Raw genomic sequence first — 19,280 nt, forward strand, 5'->3', positions numbered from 1 at the left:
GTCTCTGCAAACACTCAAAGAACCACCGGATATAGCTGACTCGATGACAACCCAAAATGGAAAAGTCCAGCTCTGTGCAACCTTTGAGGAAATGGAGAAACTGACTTTTTGAATTGGTCTGATTTTTGCTGCGTGAATAGGACATTGATAGCTGGTCTGAGGATGAGGAAAGTGTCATCAGTAAATAACAAGGATATGAAATCCAATCTTATTGGATAAGAAGAAGGACATCAAACAGCAGATGAGGAAGCCATAGCAAGACAGGTATCAATGACGTCAGTTTCTAAGACAAAGCTGAAATAGAATGTAGCTATCAGGCAATTTGACAACATTCTAAGATACTGGTGACATTTTCCTCTGATAAAATTTGGGTAAACTGGGGAGTGCAAAGGTTCTCAGCCCTTTGTGCCCAGCTCTAGACAACATAGAAGAATCTGTCTCACCTCTGATCAATATAAAACACACAGAATGAAAGAGTACAGGTCACTTCTTCCACTTATAACCCCCCTTCTTTCTTCTTCCTTTTTATGGCAGTTATGCACTTTGGTAGCTGCTTATAATGCTGAATTGGGTCCAGGCCTTTCTGTGAGTGGAAGGGCTGCTTCTGCTCATGGAAGCAGAGGTGGTACCTAAGCTCCCTTCCGCCCTTGGTAAGGAGCTATATTGGCCTCCCCCCACCCTCATCCCTTGTGGCCTTGGCAAGCAGTTGCATAACAACCTCACCACACACACACACACACACACACACACACACAGAGCAATGTGTATCAATCAACATTTTAATTCCTTTCAGTTGCAATCATGAGTCTACTGCCTTTTCTGATGGTTAAATTTAACCCACTTGAATGTACTTTCAAAACCAGATTAACAAGAAGGGTATTGCGTTTTGTGTGTGTGTGTGTGTGTATATATATCTCACTGTGTTCTACCCACAGTAGTGGTTGTGGACAGAGAAAAACAATTCACCCGAGTAGTAAAGTTTTTATTGTTGCTTACTTCCATTAAGAAAATAAATACCTTTAGTAAGTCAGAAAGAATGTTGGGGCATAAATCAGGGGAAGGATTTAACATGTTTCTAAAATGGTGACCAGAAAGGCAGAAGGGTGCAGTGGGATTTTAATGTTGGAAACTGCAACTTGGAATGGTTTTCAAGCATATGTAAATAGCTGCAAAATATAAACAAATGTGATTTTTAAACTTAACAGTGTACATGGGTTTTTGTTTACAAAGAGATGTGTGTGTGTGTGTGTGTGTGTGTGTGTGTGTATAGTATCTGAATGTGTTTAGTCCTGTGTTATTATAGACATTATTTACTGGCAAGCTGCACGCATTAACACCCTATTTATCTCAATGGAAAAGGCTGTAGATCAGCTTTGTAAAACAAAAACAAAACTTGCTAAACATACCATATTTTTCTGTGTATAAGACTATATTTTTTCCTAAATTTTTGAAGTTTAAAATAAGGGGTTGTCTTATACACGGATAGTGCATAGAGCGTTTTCTTAATTTTTAGTCCCCCCAAAAGGGGGCGTGTTATACACAGAAAACTACGGTAATCACTTCTGCTTTGTAATGGGGTAGAAGAGCTGAAAATAATGTCAATATATTTCACATCTGGCAACAAATGCACCATTTGGGTTTCATATAGTACATGGGTAGACGGGTCTAAAGCTTGTGACACAAATTTTCACAGCCCTCTAGCAGCTATGGTGGCTCATTTACTGGAAGTAATATACCAGTATTCAACATTAACTCTGGAAGTTAAAAAGTTTCTAACCTATTCATTTCTAGTAATGTGATATTTGTTAGAATCGAAGCCTGCTTCTTCTGAAGCTGAGCTAGTCACAGAAGATGATGACATAATGGATGTAGGGAGGTTCTATTAGAATCCAACCTTCAGAGAACACTTGGGGAGGGGGGTTGTCACAGAAGGCCTATATGGAGGCACAGCAGGTAAAGAATCCCCTCTTGATTCTGTTGCACCTTGCTCCATAGATTCTTGGGGCATTTCCTTTCTTTCAAGAATGTTCTCCTAACTTGCAATGCCATCATGGCCTTTGATCTTGGCCTGGCCTCAAGGCACTGAGGATCAAAGGAATTTGAGCTTCAAGGAATCTTTCTTGACTCTGCATATGAATGACTGTCCTTAAAAGTTAAGGAAGAATTCAGTGCCTTAGGCTCCCTGCATCTCACTCCATTCACATACTTGGTGTGGTACTTTATTTTTCTTTTCTTTTTTTTTGGTTCTTGTTTTTCACCAGTCTCTACTACTGGAATTTCTCACTCTGGGGAACTGGAATAGAAGCCCAAGGGGCTAACATGTTGTATGATCTGCAAATCCTATGAGCCTCTGGAATGAAGATCACCTTGAGAAAGCAGAGATTGTTTGCAGCCTTTCTGCTTCTGAATGATGTAGGTATTAAAAAGAACCAATTTCAGGTTCCTTTTAGGTTTGAACCTCAGGCCTTGCCAATCTGCTTTTTTCCTGAAAGATTCTATGGACAAGTGGATATCACGGGAAACAACAGGCTTTGCAACAAGAAAAAGCTTTAGGAAGCAGCTTTAGTCTGTTTAAACATTTTATTACATGTGTCCCAATTATTAAGCAATGAGAGGTTTCAGGCGTCCTGTGAGCACAAGCCTTGAGTTTGGTGACCTTGGACTGAAGGCCATTGTAGAGTGGTAAAGGTTCTGTGATGTAAGTTTTATTTACTGATATGTGCAGTATACATCAGGGATGCGGGTGGCGCTGTGGGTTAAACCAGAGAGCCTAGGGCTTGCTGATCAGGTCGGCGGTTCGAATCCCCGTGACGGGGTGAGCTCCCGTTGCTCAGTCCCAGCTCCTGCCCACCTAGCAGTTCGAAAGCACACCAAAAAGTGCAAGTAGATAAATAGGTACCGCTCTGGCGGGAAGGTAAATGGTGTTTCCGTGTGTTGCTCTGGTTCGCTAGAAGCGGCTTAGTCATGCTGGCCACAAGACCCGGAAGCTGTACGCCGGCTCCCTCGGCCAGTAACATGAGATGAGCCCTGCAACCCCAGAGTCGGCCACAACTGGACCTAATGGTCAGGGGTCCCTTTACCTTTACCTTACAGTATACATCTGGACGCAGGAGGCGCTGTTGTCTAAACCACAGAGCCTCTTGGGCTTGCCGATCAGAAGGTCGGCAGTTCGAATCCCCGCGACGGGGTGAGCTCCCATTGCTTGGTCCTAGCCCCTGCCAACCTAGCAGTTTGAAAGCACGCCAGAAAGTACAAGTAGATAAATACGTACCGCTCTGGCAGAAAGGTAAACAGCGATTCCGTGCGCTGCTCTGGTTTCAGTGTTCCGTTGCACCAGAAGTGGCTTAGTCCTGCTGGCCGCATTACCTGGAAAAACTGTGGACAAACACTGGCTCCCTCGGCCTGTAAAGTGAGATGAGCGTCACAACCCCAGAGTCGTCTGCGACTAGACTTAACCATCAGTGGTCTTTTACCTTTACCTTACAGTATACATCTAGCATGAGAAGGAAGACTCACACCAATAATATATTCCAATATATCTTGCTTCCCCCATTAGATTTCTAGGGGTCTCCCAAATGATGTACGACTTGATTCACAGTAGATGGCAAGTCAAGTCTCTACCTTTTTCATGCCCGGTTTCAAGACTGCCCAAGTCTTTTGTTCTCTTACACACACACACACACAGAGAGAGAGAGAGAGAGAGAGAGAGAGAGAGAGAGAGAGAGATTACCTGCAGCTGAAGAGAGGGGGAACAAAAAGGAACACATATTTTCCAGAAGGATATCCAGATAATTTAGTTTCTTCGGTAACACATCACCTGCATTTGGCAATCTCTTTAGTTATAGTATATGGAGGCAGTTAGTATTGGATTGGGGGAAAATCTTATCAGACTGGTTTCTATACTCCTGCTAATCATTGCTCTTTTACAGTCAAGAGTCACTGAGTTTGTGGGATCGTTGAGTGATCTTTCAAACTCCTCCCTTAGTCTGTACCACAATATATTAAAATCTAAGCATTTTCTTTAGTAATATCAGTTGAAAACATTTTGCTCTTATCAGGAATTTTTTGTGTTATTTCAAAATAGGTACTTTAATTGAAAGATGTGTAAAACATACTGATTCAGCTTTTCTTTTCTTTTTGCTGAATACAATGAAATCCTGAACTCTGAGAGGAATATGAATAAAAAATAGAAGCTTCTGTTATTCTGTAAAATAATCTTATATTTTTAAATAAAGAAAAAGAAAACAGTGGAAGCTTTCAGTAAAAATGGAAAAAGCAGATTAAATTTCTGGTATTTGAATATACATTTAACAAAACAACTACAGTAACTACTTTTTCAGGAGAGATAAAATTCCTTGTATCTGTGTTTACATTGCATAATGAAGGCCACCGTTTTCTCTGTGACTTTCATAGCAGACAGTGTGTAGATTTTTTAAAACCAAAACATGGGTGAATCTGGCTGTTTCACACTTCTTGTTGTATTGCTGCTCCTTTGACCAGTCAGAGCGGGGGCTGCAATAGCAGTTTTAAGGCTGAAGTCTTATGAACACTTAGGAGTAATTCCCCCCCCCCCCCCCGGTGAACACAGACTTACCTCTAAGCAAACCATTCATGAATAGAGCAAGGAAAAACTTTCAGAGCAATTCTGCAGATCAAACAGTTTCTATGCAACTGTGAGCAAAAAGGAAAACATGTAACATAAGCAGATATTTATTTATTTAAAAGCTTAAACACTTCCTGTTCTGGTCCCTATTTCCCCCCCCCCCCATGGTATTTTTATGTTGTTACAAAGGTTGTACACCACTCCCAATCTTTGCCAAGCAATACCAGCAGATTCATTCTTGCTTCTTTCTTTCTTTCTTTCTTTCTTTCTTTCTTTCTTTCTTTCTTTCTTTCTTTCTTTCTTTCTTTCTTCCTTCCTTCCTTCCTTCCTTCCTTCCTTCCTTCCTTCCTTCCTTCCTTCCTTTCTTCTTTTCTTTTCTTTTCTTTTCTTTTCTTTTCTTTTCTTTTCTTTAGAAAAAAGAACCTTGCCCTAGGGAATGAAGAATAAACATGGTCCAGAGAGTACTGGTAAAACTCGATGTAATGAAGCAATATGAGAAGAAAATACTTAGCAAATATGAGCTAATTGAGGTACGTATAATACCCGTATAAGCCATAGGAACAGTTATGACTCCGTTTTGAAATATATCAAAATCCATAGTTGGGCAATACCTTTATTAGGGTCAACCAAACCATTGTAGAATAGGGAAAAAGCTTTCAAGTTCTCTTGAACTCCAGGCTAGATGTTATGTACTGTATTATGGAACAGGGAGAGAGAATTAAAACAAAAACAGAACAAACAGAACAACAACAACAAAAATGGCTTCATGTCGGTATGCATTTAGACAAAGTCCCAAGACGGATATTGCAAACTTGACTAAATAACTCTCAGCTAGATGCTGCAGGTCACAGGATACATGCAGGATTCTGTGGCAAATGTTTGACCCCTACTTTTGGAAACACCAAATCTAGCAGTTACACAGACCTGCCTTCAACCTTAAGCAAAACAGTGCCTTCGTTAGGCAAAGAGCAGAAGCAATGAAAAACTTGACAGTATTTATATTAGCAAAGCTGGATATTAATTTTAGATGGTGTTGTAGATTTTAAAAAAATCAATTGAAGCCAAATTGGTTAGGAGTACCTAGTGGTTGGAAGACATGTAATCTTCAAAAAGTGTATATTTGAAATACGTTTCCTGTGGTATAACTGTCAGTTGCAACCAAACCCTAGTGAATTGATTATTCATTAGTTTTCCAAGAGCAAGTCTCTAGTGTACAGGTTCTACATGAGAACAGTTGTAAGAGCAACTCTTGTATGTGGTCCCTCTTAGAACACCATGTATATTTGTACATCTGGTATGCCTTTATGCACATACAGTGTCCCTGTCACAAAAAGAGGGTATGGAGTGTAGTGATGTGGAGCAGAATATTTCCCAGCGCTTTCTTTTTCCATTGAAAAAATTCTGATTCCTAGGTTCACTGGAAACAATGAATGGATGACAATTGCAAATAAAATATTAGACAACCTTAGCCCCTCCAAAGTTTTTAGCTTTGTTTGCTACATACAAGTAAAGTAAACAACCTAAATTAGGCCACTCTCTAGGGCATCAGAAAAATTTCCAGTGCGGACTGAAAATTTCCCAAGGCAAATTCCTCTGGTTTTCCAATTCAAAATTTTCCAGAAGACCCACATCATAACATCATGCAAGGAGGGCTTATACTTGTACATACGGTATCTATATTCTTCTGCAGTAGGAGTTGTGCCCAAGTTTACATAATAAAAACAACTGGTTAAAAATAACATTAATACAAAGTAATAAAATTTGAAGCAGCATTCAAACAAACTCCAAATTCAGATAAAATACAAAGAGCAAAGAATAACATTTAAACACTAAAGGAAAATAATAAAATCGTGGCAATGGAACATTAAGGCCCAGGCAAACCAATCTGGCGGTACATTCCACAACCAGGGTTTCACTTTCACTTATAACCCACACGCACACCCCACACCTCATTTGGTGGGAGGCCTTGAAGAAGGGCCTACCTGCTAACTACCTGCTCACCCTGTATGAATGTAAACAAACAGATCTTAAAACACCATTTTCCCCTAGCCCTCATTGCTCTCAAGCAAACGATTCCATGAAGGTGCCCTGGAACTTTCTGCCCTTAGTGAAAAGCATGAAACACTATACCAGTGAATGCTGTATCTTTTTTATTACCAGTGCCGAAAGCTGGGGAGAGTACAGGTAAACCCGTGTGTGAGAACTCCACTGACATTTGACTTCAATCTGAATGAATTGTCTCGACCTGTAAAATCAAGTATTTCTGTAACTCCATCCACTCAGCATGTTATTCAAGATGATCAGAGCGCAGTTCAGCAGTCACAAAGGTGAGGCACCCACCCACACCTTAAGTTCATACTGGTGTTTATTTTTGGTAGTTAAGTCCATCTTCTTGAACTATCTTGATACTATAGTTTCCCCACTTGACTCCACAGAATGCTTTGTATTGCTCCCTGAACCCTGAGGACTGGTCTGATACACTAGTAAGTAAGGTGAACAAATCAGGTGGTTCTTTATGATTTAGTGTAGTTCCTCATCATTAAAATAAAAGGTCCTTATTTAGAAAGAGGTATGTATAAACACTGAATGTTCTCATTCATATTCCTTGCTCAATTTAGAATACTTTGTGGACATAATCATTATGAATAAATGTATGTATACAATTTGCAGCAGGTATAGGATAGGATTTTTGTTTAAATTTGTGTCTAATAAAATAATTGATAAAAATCAAATATATTTGATTTAACCGTAACCAGCCATAGAATGATTCCTGTAGTTTACAGCTGTTGTTGTTGTATTACTGTTAGGCCCAAATCTCAGTCAACACAAAGGAAGGATCACTCTGGAAAACCTGTTGTGAGGCTATTTAGTGCTCCAAGCTACCTGAAACATAAACCAACTAATCAGAGAGGTATGTTTGCTGTATTTATTTAAAGCAGGGAATTGGTTTGGAACATTCCACCCCCTCCCCTCATTTTTTAAAAAATACTTCTGCAACTAGGGTTCCCCCAAGCCTGATGGTACCTTCCTCTTCTGTGCTGATGGTGTCATTTTGACTCCAAAAGGATCCACACTAGGATAATGTGGTCAATATTACTATGCAATATAATATAGGATATGGGATTGCCTTAAATCTGATGATCCATCTGACCATTCCAGATGTATTTTAAGACATGCAGAGATGTATACTTGATGCCTGTACTGAAGTAATCAAATACTGCCCATTGAAGAAAAACTCTGACTTATCCCAGTGGATTTCAGTGCTGTACAATTTGATTTTTAATAGAATGTTTTTTTTAAAAAATATTGCAGTAAAATAGCATTGGTCACTTCCAACAAAACATGTACTGTGTTACATGCATGTATCAATTGCATATAAGAATAAAAGTTGAGTGGGGACACTGTAAAATAACTGAAACACTGAACAGATTGTCAAGGGTTTAATTATCTGTGACATAACCTCTCCATAAGGAAACATGAGTAGTGGAGGTCTTACATTAACATCACTTTTATTTACATGGTGATCACATATTATTGAAATGATCATGTCCAGTTTGACCTCTAATAACCCTTCCGTGTTGCATTAGGTGCCCAGAAAGAGCCAAATCCCAAACTTTTTCTAGCCATCCTGTCAGAAATTGTCCTTTGAAGTCTTCACAATGGGAGCCAATCTCTAAACAGGCAGCAGTAAACAGCATGGCAGCTAGTTCCTTTTTTTGTATGAGGGGAGAGAATCTAGATCTGTGTCTAGTGACAGAAGTGCCAGAGCTGGGTTTGAGTTCGGTGGGTGACTAATAATATTAGAGACAACATAAAAAATGTGATTTATTCACATTTTTATGTTTTTTTCAGTGAACATGGAGGCTCTAGATGGAGGTTTCACACTCCTGAAACTAAAACAAAGGCTTAAATCTGCTCATTCCACCACAGAAGTTCAGAAAAGACCTGGGAGAGTGTCAGAGGTGAGCCATGCTACCAAGCATTTCCTTGCTGTTTCTATAAAATAATTTATTGAACGATCTAGCACACTTGTATGGTATATGGGTCAACTGGTTCTTATTTGCTGAAAAAATAATCGGTGGTGGTGGTTAGTTAGACATTGTTATTTTTGGTCAAAATGTATGTTTACCTGTACATGCGCAGTGCTGTAGTTTGACAGATCGCGCTGTGTCTTCTTCCGTCCTGCGCACGGCAGGCGCAGCAGGCTCGTTTGCCGCCAATAGCAGCCGCGCGGGAGCGCTGAAGCTAGCATATTCCTACAAATTATATCAAAGACATGTTGTCTTCATATGGCTCTGTGTCATTTTATTGTAGCCCAAATTGATATTGCTTGCATAGGATAATCGCTGTAAGTCTGTATAACTGCTTTGACACATGCACAAAAAATGTTTTCCAACAACCAGGATGAAAGAAAATCTCTGAGAGGCGTGGATGATTATCACAAAAGTGCATTTACAGGAACCAGTCGTGAAGATGGACGGACAACTGCTGTTGTGGGAAAAGGTTGGAGAAAAATAAATAATAAAAATGACTAACAAAAACCATAGTAACAATTACATAGCACTTTGGCCTCACAAATGCCTCAGTAATTTGGAAGAACCATCTCAGTGAGAAACAGACCATAACTGAAAAAGTCATAGTCCAATTGTTGAGTTTTGCCACCAAAGGCTGGGAAAACTAGCGATGGTTCTTGAACCAGCAGCATTTGCCTAAACTGGGAGAGCAGACAAAGATTTATTTCTGCATATATTCAGGGCCGTCTTAAGGAGATCGGCCGCCGTGGTGCAGTGATCCCTCCCGCGCCCCTGGCGTACCGCCTCTCCGCTGCCTCCCTCTCGCGCTTGCCACCCCTCGGGAGGGGGGTGGGCGAGCAGGGGATGAGGGGCGTGGCGCTGGAGCGGCGCAGGGCTCTGCGCGCCCTTCCAGTGCTCTCGCAGCCGCGCTACTCCCCCCCCCTGCTCGCTGCGCTCGAAGACGGGGCTGTGCCGCCGGCACAAGCGCCCGCCCGCCCACCCGCCTGTGGGGTCGGGTTGGGGAGGGGGCACCCGGCATGCCGCGCCACCAGCCCAAATGGACGAGACGGCCCTGCATATATTATTCGGTACATCTCGTGCACTTTTTAAAACAAATTTCTTAACCTTTTGAGTACAAAATAAAATATTTGTTAGAATGTATTGACCTAGTTATATTTTGATTTATACGTAATTATGATGAAAATAAACCAGATGCTTATAATTTCATTGAAAAACAGTAGTTTAGGACAGGTATGGAGGTTCTCTTTGTGACTTGCTTACAAATGACAGAGGCTCCATGCTGAGCTTTAGTATCTGAATCAGCTCTCAGACCAACCACGGAACCACAGCGGTGCTACCCTGCACCCTCATATCTCTACTTTACCTAACTTCAAGTTATTATTTAATATAAGCTACTATGAAAAGCCTCTTTTATCTTGTCTATGCCATTGTATTTGTGAGATGTAATAAATTTCATTGTGATTTCAGGTGTTTATGATGAAGCCAAACATGGAGTTGATCAGGAACTGAAGAGAAAGGGTAAAGTCAAATCCTGTACAAATGTCCATTCGTTACAAGATAACCTGAACAAAAGGTAACTATTAATAATCAGGAATAATAGTGCACATAGATTTCTTTTTATAATGCATTAGTATAGCATTTAACTCAATGGTGGCTAAGCTACGGCCCTACAGATGTTATTGCACGACAGCTCCCACCATGCCTGACAATTGGTCATGCCGGCTGTGGCTGATGCTAGTTCGAGCCCAGTAACATCTGGGCTGCCACAAGTTAGCTATAACCTGATCTGATTTATTTATTTTAAGTCACATCTTTATTGTATGAGCTGCAACACCAAATTAAAACCAACTTTGGGGCCCTTGTGTGGTTCCCCAAATAGCAGCCCACTTCTCCCAAGAAGGAATGCATGAAATACGGTGCCAGAAAATATTAATTGATGCAACAAATGTACTACAATGTAAGCTTTCAGGGACTACAAAAAAGCATGTGCAGTTTCACAGCTCCCACCAAAACACGATCAAAAAGCACTTCGACAACTTGGATAAAAAGAGCATACTCTGAGCAGCTGCAGTTTCATATTTCACAATCCCTTTTCATTTTTGCTTGGGTCAATCACAAACTCTTAGCCTAACCACCCTCACATGGCTGTTGAGAAGATGTGGAAGGAGGCATAAAATGGCTACAAAGGGGGATGTGGTGCTTGTATCAGGTATCAAATTTTGGTTCCTTTAACCAAAGTGATGTATATATAAAGATCCATTTTGGGGGGTACTCCACCGCTGCAAATTAGTACAGCTTCAAGGCTTCAGCCAATCTTAATCTAGCCTGTGTTTTACCAATGCACAAGTCCTACTTGTGTTCAACTACACGGGGAGTTGATTACTAAGAGTTGTCTTAGGCCTGTAGCCACTGGAGAGGAGACTAGAATGCAGAGTGGCATACTTTATTCTTTATTTTTAAAAATTTTGTAGATAATAAAGTAAGGAGTCAGTATTTTCCCATGCCCTTTTAAAATGTGGCTTTTTTGAGGGGGTTAATGGGTTGTTACTTTTATTTTGATTATGGGGTTTTATATTTTGATTTTATTCAGTGAACCGCCCTGAGACCTCCGGCTATAGGGCAGTATATAAATTCAGTAAAATAATGATATTAATAATTGCCCAGTAAAAGAATAAAGCTGCTCCCAACTTCCAGTGTTCTGTCCCAACAGGAAAAAACCAAGGATTCTTAGGCACTTGTGTCCAAATATCTCTTATCAATCATAGTTAGGCACTTGTGTCCAAATATCTCTTATCAGTATCTCTTCACTCATCGGCTAAAAACACTGAAACGCAGGAGCAGCCAGACTAGCTGACAGAAATTGTTTAGAAAGATGCTTGCATATTTTGATGCTGGAGGGAGGTGGAGAGATGTCTGGTGGGTGATCCCGAGATGGCGAAGGAAAATGGTTAGAAGAGGGATAGGGTGAAAATATCTGAAATATAATTAGGACGGCTCACCATGGTACCCTGAGGACAGTGTGTTAAGATTTTATGATTTTGAACTAGTGAAGAGATATGTGAATGATTATTAGCAGCAGTTTAAGTAAAATAAGATTTAAGATAAGAAGTATTATGTTATATTATGAGGTAAATTAAATATAAAGAAGTTTATTTGGATATTTTGATGATAATAGATTTAAAATTTAAAGATGGATGTTATTAAAGTAAATTAGAATTGAAAGCAAAGGAGAGAAAATGGGGGAAGCCCCCCCCCAAGTAGATTCGAAAGAAGAAATTTTTTTATTTTTTGTAACAAGTAAAGGGATGTTGGTATTCCAGTTTAGGTGTATTTTTGTTATCTTTGTTCTTAATTGTTGTATGTTGTATTTGTGCTCTTGTATTGTCTCTTTGTTTTTGTGTTTTTGTGGAAAACCAATAAAATCTTTTTTTTAAAAAAATAAAAACACTGAAACGCAGGAGCAGCCAGACTAGCTCACAGAAATTGTTTAGAAAGATGCTTGCATATTTTGCTTTATAATGTTCCTTCTAGTAGGGCTAAAGGCTTACTTTTTATAAATAAAAGCTCATATAACTTATTATATACCAATAAAAATGCAAGTGTGTCATAATGCTGTAGTGTGCTTGGCCACAGACAGATGGCACTGTGGACTATTGGACCACTGCAACAGCATTGGAAGGCAAAGAGGAAGGAGACAGAGGCAGTGAGACAGGAGGCCAGTGCAGGTGGGGGGGGGGAACAGTGATTTAGTGATACTGATATATTTCTTTACTTATGCCTTCCTTGGGATTCTCCAGATTCTGCCCATACCCCCCCCCCTTTTGTGCTTGGGTGGTGTAATTTTGGCTAAAATTAGTGTGGGCACTATCCTCAAAATTTCAGAAATAGAATAGGTTATATAAAGTAGTGGGGAAAGGACCTTCATTTGTAGCAGTTTTATATTGCTCTCCTCCCTATCCCTCTCCTGCTGCCCTGCCATAAAAATAAGGAATGTATAAATCATTGTGTGTGTGTGTAGAGCTAGTGGTTTTGTTTATTACTAGTTGGACACATAAAATGCAAAGTCAACAAATGCCCATAAAAACAATTGAATAAAAATCAGTAAATACTATTTTGATACAGTATCATTATTTCAAAATATATTTAGATAATATTTCCCAACTATTCATTTAACACAACAACCAATACATCATATGATTGTATTTTATCCTGTACCTTATGGTTCTAATATGTAACAAATATAGAACACTTTCTTATAATACTTAGTTCTTTTTATGCCTTCTCTGACTCTAATAATATTTGTGAGTCTTTACATGTCTTTGTTTTATAGTCCACGGTCCGTGGAAATCTCAGTCCCCCTGTAGAATAAACTTCCTTCAGTTATGCGTTGAAAGCTAAGCTCAGAAGTCTTTTTCCTCCCTTTTGTTTCCAAGAAAATAATACTCTGTCAGAAAATAATGAAACTTATGACAAAATATAACAGATATACTTACAAAAGAGCACTTTGGCAATCTCATTTTTACTTCCTACTAACATATATCAAACAGTGTTCTCGAAGTGACTAGCGTGAGTTTGGCCAAACTGCGGGAGGCAGTGAAAGATAGGCGTGCCTGGCGTGCTCTGATCCATGGGGTCACGAAGAGTCGGACATGACTGAACGACTGAACAACAAAAAACATATATCAAATTGTTCAGAGCCTATCAAAGTGCCACAACTTGAAAAATGCTCCTGTTTGCACAAGAATGTGGAATCCATGGGGCATATGAAACTCAAATATACTTACTCCTTCCTTTTATGAGGCTATAAGGACACTTTTTTTTTATCTGTTTGACATCAGGATCAAGAATACCCTTAATATATTATTTTATGTGGCTTTTGATGACTGTTGGACTATAGTGAAAGACTGCAGGGTCAGGTTTGGGGTTTAGTAGCTAAAATAAAAAGGCAAGTAAAATTGGGAATATGACAAAAACTTTTACAATTATTCATAGTGTGGCTAGAAAGTAGATAGGGAGCAGCTTTCTTCTTCTCCAGTAATACTAGAGCCAAGACTCACCCAGTAAAGTTGAACTGGCCATCTAGTTAGATGTCTTTGGCAGCTATATCCCTGCAGAGTGTGTGTGAATGTGCTATAAAATCGAGAGACTTGAATATATGGTATTAATAAAGTATTTCTGAAAACCGGTACTATTGCTTTGGTCTCCGTGCTTTCTCCCTCAGACCCTGAGTTGCCTTCATGACAATTTTTCTGATGCAAACAAGAAAACAAAGCAACTGCTTTATGTTCATTGTTTCTTGGATGCACCAGAACCTATGGAAAAATGAGAATATATTTAATGAAATGTGGGAGAGCTGTGATGTAGGAGATTCCCTAGTTAAATTACAGCTCAGCCATGGCGGCTGAACTGCTATGCAGTAGAGGGACAATGACAGTGACCTTGGGTTGTTGTAAGAATGAGTGAGATTAACATGTGCAAGGTGCTTAACACAATGAAAAAGCATGTTTTTGTTTTTGTTTTTGTTGTTGTTGTTAATAGTAGTATTACTACTGGCTTTGAAGCATACCAGGCGAATAATTGATCTGGTGGTCTTGCAAAAGGCATTATCTGAACACATACATACATTTATATACAGTACCAGTATATCATAAAAAATATATCACAGTGGTTTACAACAATTGTTGTTGTGTAGCTGTTTAGTCGTGCCTGACTCTTCGTGACCTCATGGACCAGAGCACACCAGGCCCTCCTGTCTTCCACTGCCTCCTGCAGTTTGTTCAGACTCATGTTGGTAGCTTCAAGAACACTGTCCAACCATCTCGTCCTCCATCTCGTTCCCAACATCAAGGTCTTTTCCAGGGAGTCTTCTCTTCTCATGAGGTGGCCAAAGTATTGGAGCCTCAGTTTCAGGATCTGTCCTTCCAGTGAGCACTCAGGGCTGATTTCCTAACAACAATATAAAAACATAAAAGCAAACAATAAAATAATAAAAAGTTTTTAAAAAGTTAAAAGCTAAAAGGAATGAAAAACAAACATCAGTAAACCATTGTGGGCAGGGCTGGTGCGTCCATTAAGGCGAATTAGGCAATTGCCTAGGGCGCCAAAATGGAGGGGGTGCTGGCCAGGCTTGGGCGGGGGGGGGGGGCGGGATGGGCTAGCAGCAGCTTCTCCGCTACAGCGGAGAAACTGCTGCTTGCCTCTCCACCACCCCCACCTCCTGCTAAAGCAGGCTTTGGCGGGGGGCTGGGGGCGCCAGAAGGTGGTCTGCCTAGGGCGCAAGAAACCCTAGCACCGGTCCTGATTGTGGGAATGTATTCTTAATTGACTACATAGGCCTGGCAGAATAGAAAAGTTTTTAGCAGGTTTTTAAAATTAGGCACAGAAAGCACTCACTGAATCTCAACTGGCAGGGTGTTCCACAGGTTTGGGCTGATAACACATTACTTTTGAAGAATGTAATATCAGGGTTGGAACTAGCAATATTCAGTAATATTGCTTATTTAATTGTTTGGTGACCACTTATTACTATCACTTTTTTTTTTAATGCAGAGACGCTCTTTGGAAATATGATTTAACCAATGAGGAAAAAAATATCAAGACTTTTACCCACTTTGAGGATGCTGTACTGAAAAAGAAGAAGGTTTCTGTACCTCTCTGCATTGAGGATGAAATAGAAAAACCAAATGCCAAAGTGATCAGAGCTGGCAGTTCAAGGCCAAAATGTGACAGTTTACCGGTAATATCATATCCCCACCACTACCACCTCCACCTGTTTAATGGTTTTTTTTTTAAAAAAAATAATCTATAGGTTAAGAAAGTAATTAACTTAAGAATTTCCAATTCTGATCTCAATGTTAAGATACCCGCTGGAAGAACAGGTTACAGTACATGGTTTGAAAGAATTCTCATTGCTAATTACAGAATGTAAGGGAATTCTTTATGAAGAACTGGTTGACAAAAATGGAAATCCCCATGGCTTGCTATATCAGTTAAATAAGTAGCTGTCTAAGAGGCTGCTAAAATACATCATAAACCAATAGACTTCACAATGCAACTATCCCTGTTATTCCTATTTGAAGGACCAAAAGAAGACATTTTGTGTTGTATATTTTAAAACACTTAAAAAAAAACTACTGCTAAGCATGAGGTAGGTAAAGGGTAAAGGGACCCCTGACCATCAGGTCCAGTCGTGTCCGACTCTGGGGTTGCGGCGCTCATCTCGCTCTATAGGCCGAGGGAGCCGGCGTTTGTCTGCAGACAGCTTCCGGGTCATGTGGCCAGCATGACAAAGCCACTTCTGGCGAACCAGAGCAGCGCACGGAAACGCCGTTTACCTTCCCGCTGGAGCGGTCCCTATTTATCTACTTGCATTTTGACGTGCTTTCGAACTGCTAGGTGGGCAGGAGCTGGGACCGAGCAACGGGAGCTCACCCAGTGGCAGGGATTCGAACTGCTGACCTTCTGATCAGCAAGCCCTAGACTCTGTGGTTTAACCCACAGCGCCACCTGGTTCCCCTGCTAAGCATAGACAATTGAAATTAATGAACTAAGTCATGTTTCTAACCTCAATGGGCCTATTCTAAGTAGGACTAACACCACACAGAAAGTCCTATTTCCCATTGGATAGCAGCTAATCAGCATTCTGTTCAACTAATGCTGATGGCAATATACCATTTTTTACCTTCTTGCCATGTTATATGTTATCTTGACCATATTCACATTACCTTTAGCAACTGGCTTAACTGACATCTAAGCCCACGGATGTAATCTTTTTATAGGACCTGAGTGAAATGTGTCACAAAATATGGGAAAACACATTTCTGCATGATTTACTGCTGAATTAAACCTTCATTGCAACTCTAACATCACTGGCAGAGAGCAATGGGAATTGGTATTACAACAAAAAGTCTCATGGCACCTTAAAAGACTAACACATTTATCATCCCAACACATTCCACACCACCCCCAGACTAGTTTCTACTTCACTAAATCAATGAAATGTAATTTTCAGTTGGCAACTGCTTGGATATAACGAGGAAATGTAGAAGTTGAAGTTAAATGGTAATGATATGCCAAAAACAACAACACACCACTTTGTAGCTGCATAAACACCATACTTTAAGCACATGGCACATACCGGTAAGTTCCTAGAAACTGTAGTTTCTTAATGGTGCTGGTAAATATAGCTTTGTGAGGGGTAAACTTCAGTTCCTGAGATTCTCCCCCCCCCCCCCAGGGAGAAGGGCTTATTGAAATGTATGATATGTTTACAGCCTATAGTTCAGTTAAGAGTGGAAATCTATGCACAGAGACCCTTCACAACAGCAGCAATGGGAGATAACACATGTTTTTACATTGCTAAGTAAATAAACACCTGCAGGGGAAATGGAATATTCTTGTTCCAATTCAAACAAATTAAAGGAACAAAACCTCATTATTAGTTGTAATTTGGCTATCCTGGGAGTGTAGTCATCAGCTCCTGGGGCTGAGGCACTTTGCCTCCCCCCCCCCCATGTGTTTGGGTTTTTTAGGCACAGAAAGGAGGATTTGGGAGTCTCAGTGGGTCAGGGGTCAGTAAACTTTTTCAGCAGGGGGCTAGTCCGCTATCCCTCAGACCTTGTGGGGGGCCAGACTGTATAAAAAAATGTATTCCTCTGCCCCACAAATAACCCAGAGATGCATTTTAAATAAAAGCACACATTCTACTCATGTAAAAACACCAGGCAGGCCCCAATCACCTTCTAAATCCGGCCCGCGGGTGGTTGGGAATCAGCGTGTTTTTACATGAGTAGAATGTGTGCTTTTATTTAAAATGGATCTCTGGGTTATTTGTGGGGCATAGGAATTCTTTCATTCCCCCCCCCCTCAAAATATAGTCCGTCTGCCCCCATAAGTTCTGAGGGACAGTGGACCGGCCCTCTGCTGAAAATGTTTGCTGACCCCTGGTCTAAACCATACTGGGCTAGATGGACCAATATTAAAATTTAGTATAAGGCAGTTTTCTGTGTTTATACAATTCTAGGAAACAGAAGTTAAAAGTTTAGGTGACAGTATGATTTCCCCCTTACATATGTATGAATATAGCAGTTTTGTTGGTGTGAAAGGTTTTAACATTTCTCTCCTCCTCTCTCTAGAAGTCAGGTGAATCATTTCCCGTCTATTGCCACAATGAAGGGTATGTAAAGAAGCATGCATTGAATACATGTCTTTCTATGTATGGGGATGGAGCATTTTATGGTGTGAATAGGAGTGGTGAAATCTGCATGCAGCTAAACCCGGTCCTACGAAATAACTATAATGAATCCATTGCAATCACCAGAAGTAAACAAAATTCTCCCCCGAATGAAACTACAAAGAGGAAGAAAAAGCCAGCCCTATCTGGGAAACCAAAGCGCATCGCTGTTCAGATTTTATCTGTGAAGAAAGCACCATGTGATCATATCTTCACAAGTTCTCAGAAAGAGATTGCTCAGAAAATGAGTGGAAGTGTCACAAAAACTTTCAGCAGACATACGGTCCCTGAAAGGAGTATTTCAACGAACATGCCTCAGCGTCAGAAAGAAAGCCTTATGGTATGTGGAGAGAATCCAATGCTGGCCATATACCGTACTATTTCATCTAGAAGCCTGATTTCAGGAATAAAATCCCAACTTCCAGATTTTTTTGAGAAGGAGTTCGCTTCCGTCGAAGAACCCCGTAAGAAGGATAGAGTGCTTTTTGTGGACTACATCCCCATCTCAAAGCCAATTCCAGTTCCAAGATCTGGAGGTAAACTCGCTAACTACCACAACTCTGTCCCTTCAGCTCGCAGTTCATGCTCATCTCATAGTTGTGTTAAAATCGTATCAGTGGAGAGCAGCAAGTCTGAAGTGAAGCACCAGGATAATTCACACCAGAAACCTTTTCTGGATGAAAACAGGGCAAGCAACATGGAAGTCTCAGCCCAGTCCCCAACCCAAGAAGACAGTGAGAGGTTAATTGGGCCAACATCATCACTATCACTAAGGAGCTTTCAGGAAGAAGTAAATAGTAGCCTTGAACCCCAGAAATCAGAATTGGCCACACATTCAGAAGAGCAATACGCTGGGTCTGCACACTCTGCAGTTATAAGCATACCAACAGCAGAATTTGATGCCTCTGAATCCCATAGGGATCAGAGCGTGCAGAACCTGTTACCTGTGGGTAATGAAAAGTAGCATCAACCTCTGAAATGACTGTTGTGTGAAGTGCTTTCTGCACTGCTAATAAATCTGTACAATAACCACTTCCCCCAAATCTGTTGACATGATGTAGTCCAAAGGGATTGCAACCAGTGAGGGAGTAGAGTATCAGATGCACTGAAGCAGCAAATGTCGTGTGCCATCTGATGTTCTCAGCATGTTGTGTGCCATCTGATGTTCCGCCACAGTCTCACAAAACGTGATGTTGCATTGGCATTCCAGTACTAATTTCCACTCCGGGAGGGGAAAGTGAAGGCTAGTAAGTGGGTTAACCAAAGCTGCCTGGTGAATTCCTGGGTGCATGCTCCATATTACGCCGGTATTGAAAGAGTGTTGCTGGCTACTGGGTGGCATCCAAACTCAGTTCAAGGTGCTGGCCTTTAAAGCTCTAAATGAGGGGTGGGAAACCTCAGCCCAAAGGCC

General features: G+C 40.6%; 1 protein-coding gene and 1 long non-coding RNA gene across 3 annotated transcripts; both read left to right on the plus strand.

The window, feature by feature from the left end:
* Window positions 1-1,915: 1,915 nt before the first annotated feature.
* Window positions 1,916-2,412, plus strand: LOC117047772. The gene is made up of 2 exons (XR_004426767.1): window positions 1,916-1,953; window positions 2,262-2,412. It is a non-coding gene; the product is annotated as an uncharacterized LOC117047772 (long non-coding RNA).
* Window positions 2,413-5,020: 2,608 nt separating this feature from the next.
* LOC117048258 (uncharacterized protein C1orf141 homolog) lies at window positions 5,021-18,912 on the plus strand. Of its 2 annotated transcripts, none has more exons than XM_033151853.1 (8): window positions 5,021-5,133; window positions 6,764-6,930; window positions 7,411-7,514; window positions 8,456-8,565; window positions 9,007-9,106; window positions 10,105-10,210; window positions 15,187-15,373; window positions 17,772-18,912. In XM_033151853.1, exons 1-8 carry the CDS (start codon window positions 5,053-5,055, stop codon window positions 18,831-18,833), a joined length of 1,917 nt encoding a protein of 638 aa, XP_033007744.1. In that variant the 5' UTR covers window positions 5,021-5,052; the 3' UTR covers window positions 18,834-18,912. The 2 variants fall into 2 exon arrangements, with proteins under 2 accessions (XP_033007744.1, XP_033007745.1); XM_033151854.1 differs by lacking the exon at window positions 5,021-5,133 and adding an exon at window positions 7,039-7,086 and having other exon boundaries at window positions 6,842-6,930.
* Window positions 18,913-19,280: the final 368 nt, after the last annotated feature.

The sequence above is a fragment of the Lacerta agilis genome, chromosome 6 (assembly GCF_009819535.1).
Source record: "Lacerta agilis isolate rLacAgi1 chromosome 6, rLacAgi1.pri, whole genome shotgun sequence".
NCBI classification, from domain to species: domain Eukaryota; kingdom Metazoa; phylum Chordata; class Lepidosauria; order Squamata; family Lacertidae; genus Lacerta; species Lacerta agilis.

Bases quoted from the DNA above. Each gene is read 5' to 3' on its own strand.
- LOC117048258 (XM_033151853.1), top strand. From the start codon at position 5,053: ATGGTCCAGAGAGTACTGGTAAAACTCGATGTAATGAAGCAATATGAG. The intron at 6,931-7,410 runs GTGAGGCACCCA...TATTACTGTTAG, and splicing joins GCAGTTCAGCAGTCACAAAG to GCCCAAATCTCAGTCAACAC. The intron at 7,515-8,455 runs GTATGTTTGCTG...TGTTTTTTTCAG, and splicing joins TAAACCAACTAATCAGAGAG to TGAACATGGAGGCTCTAGAT.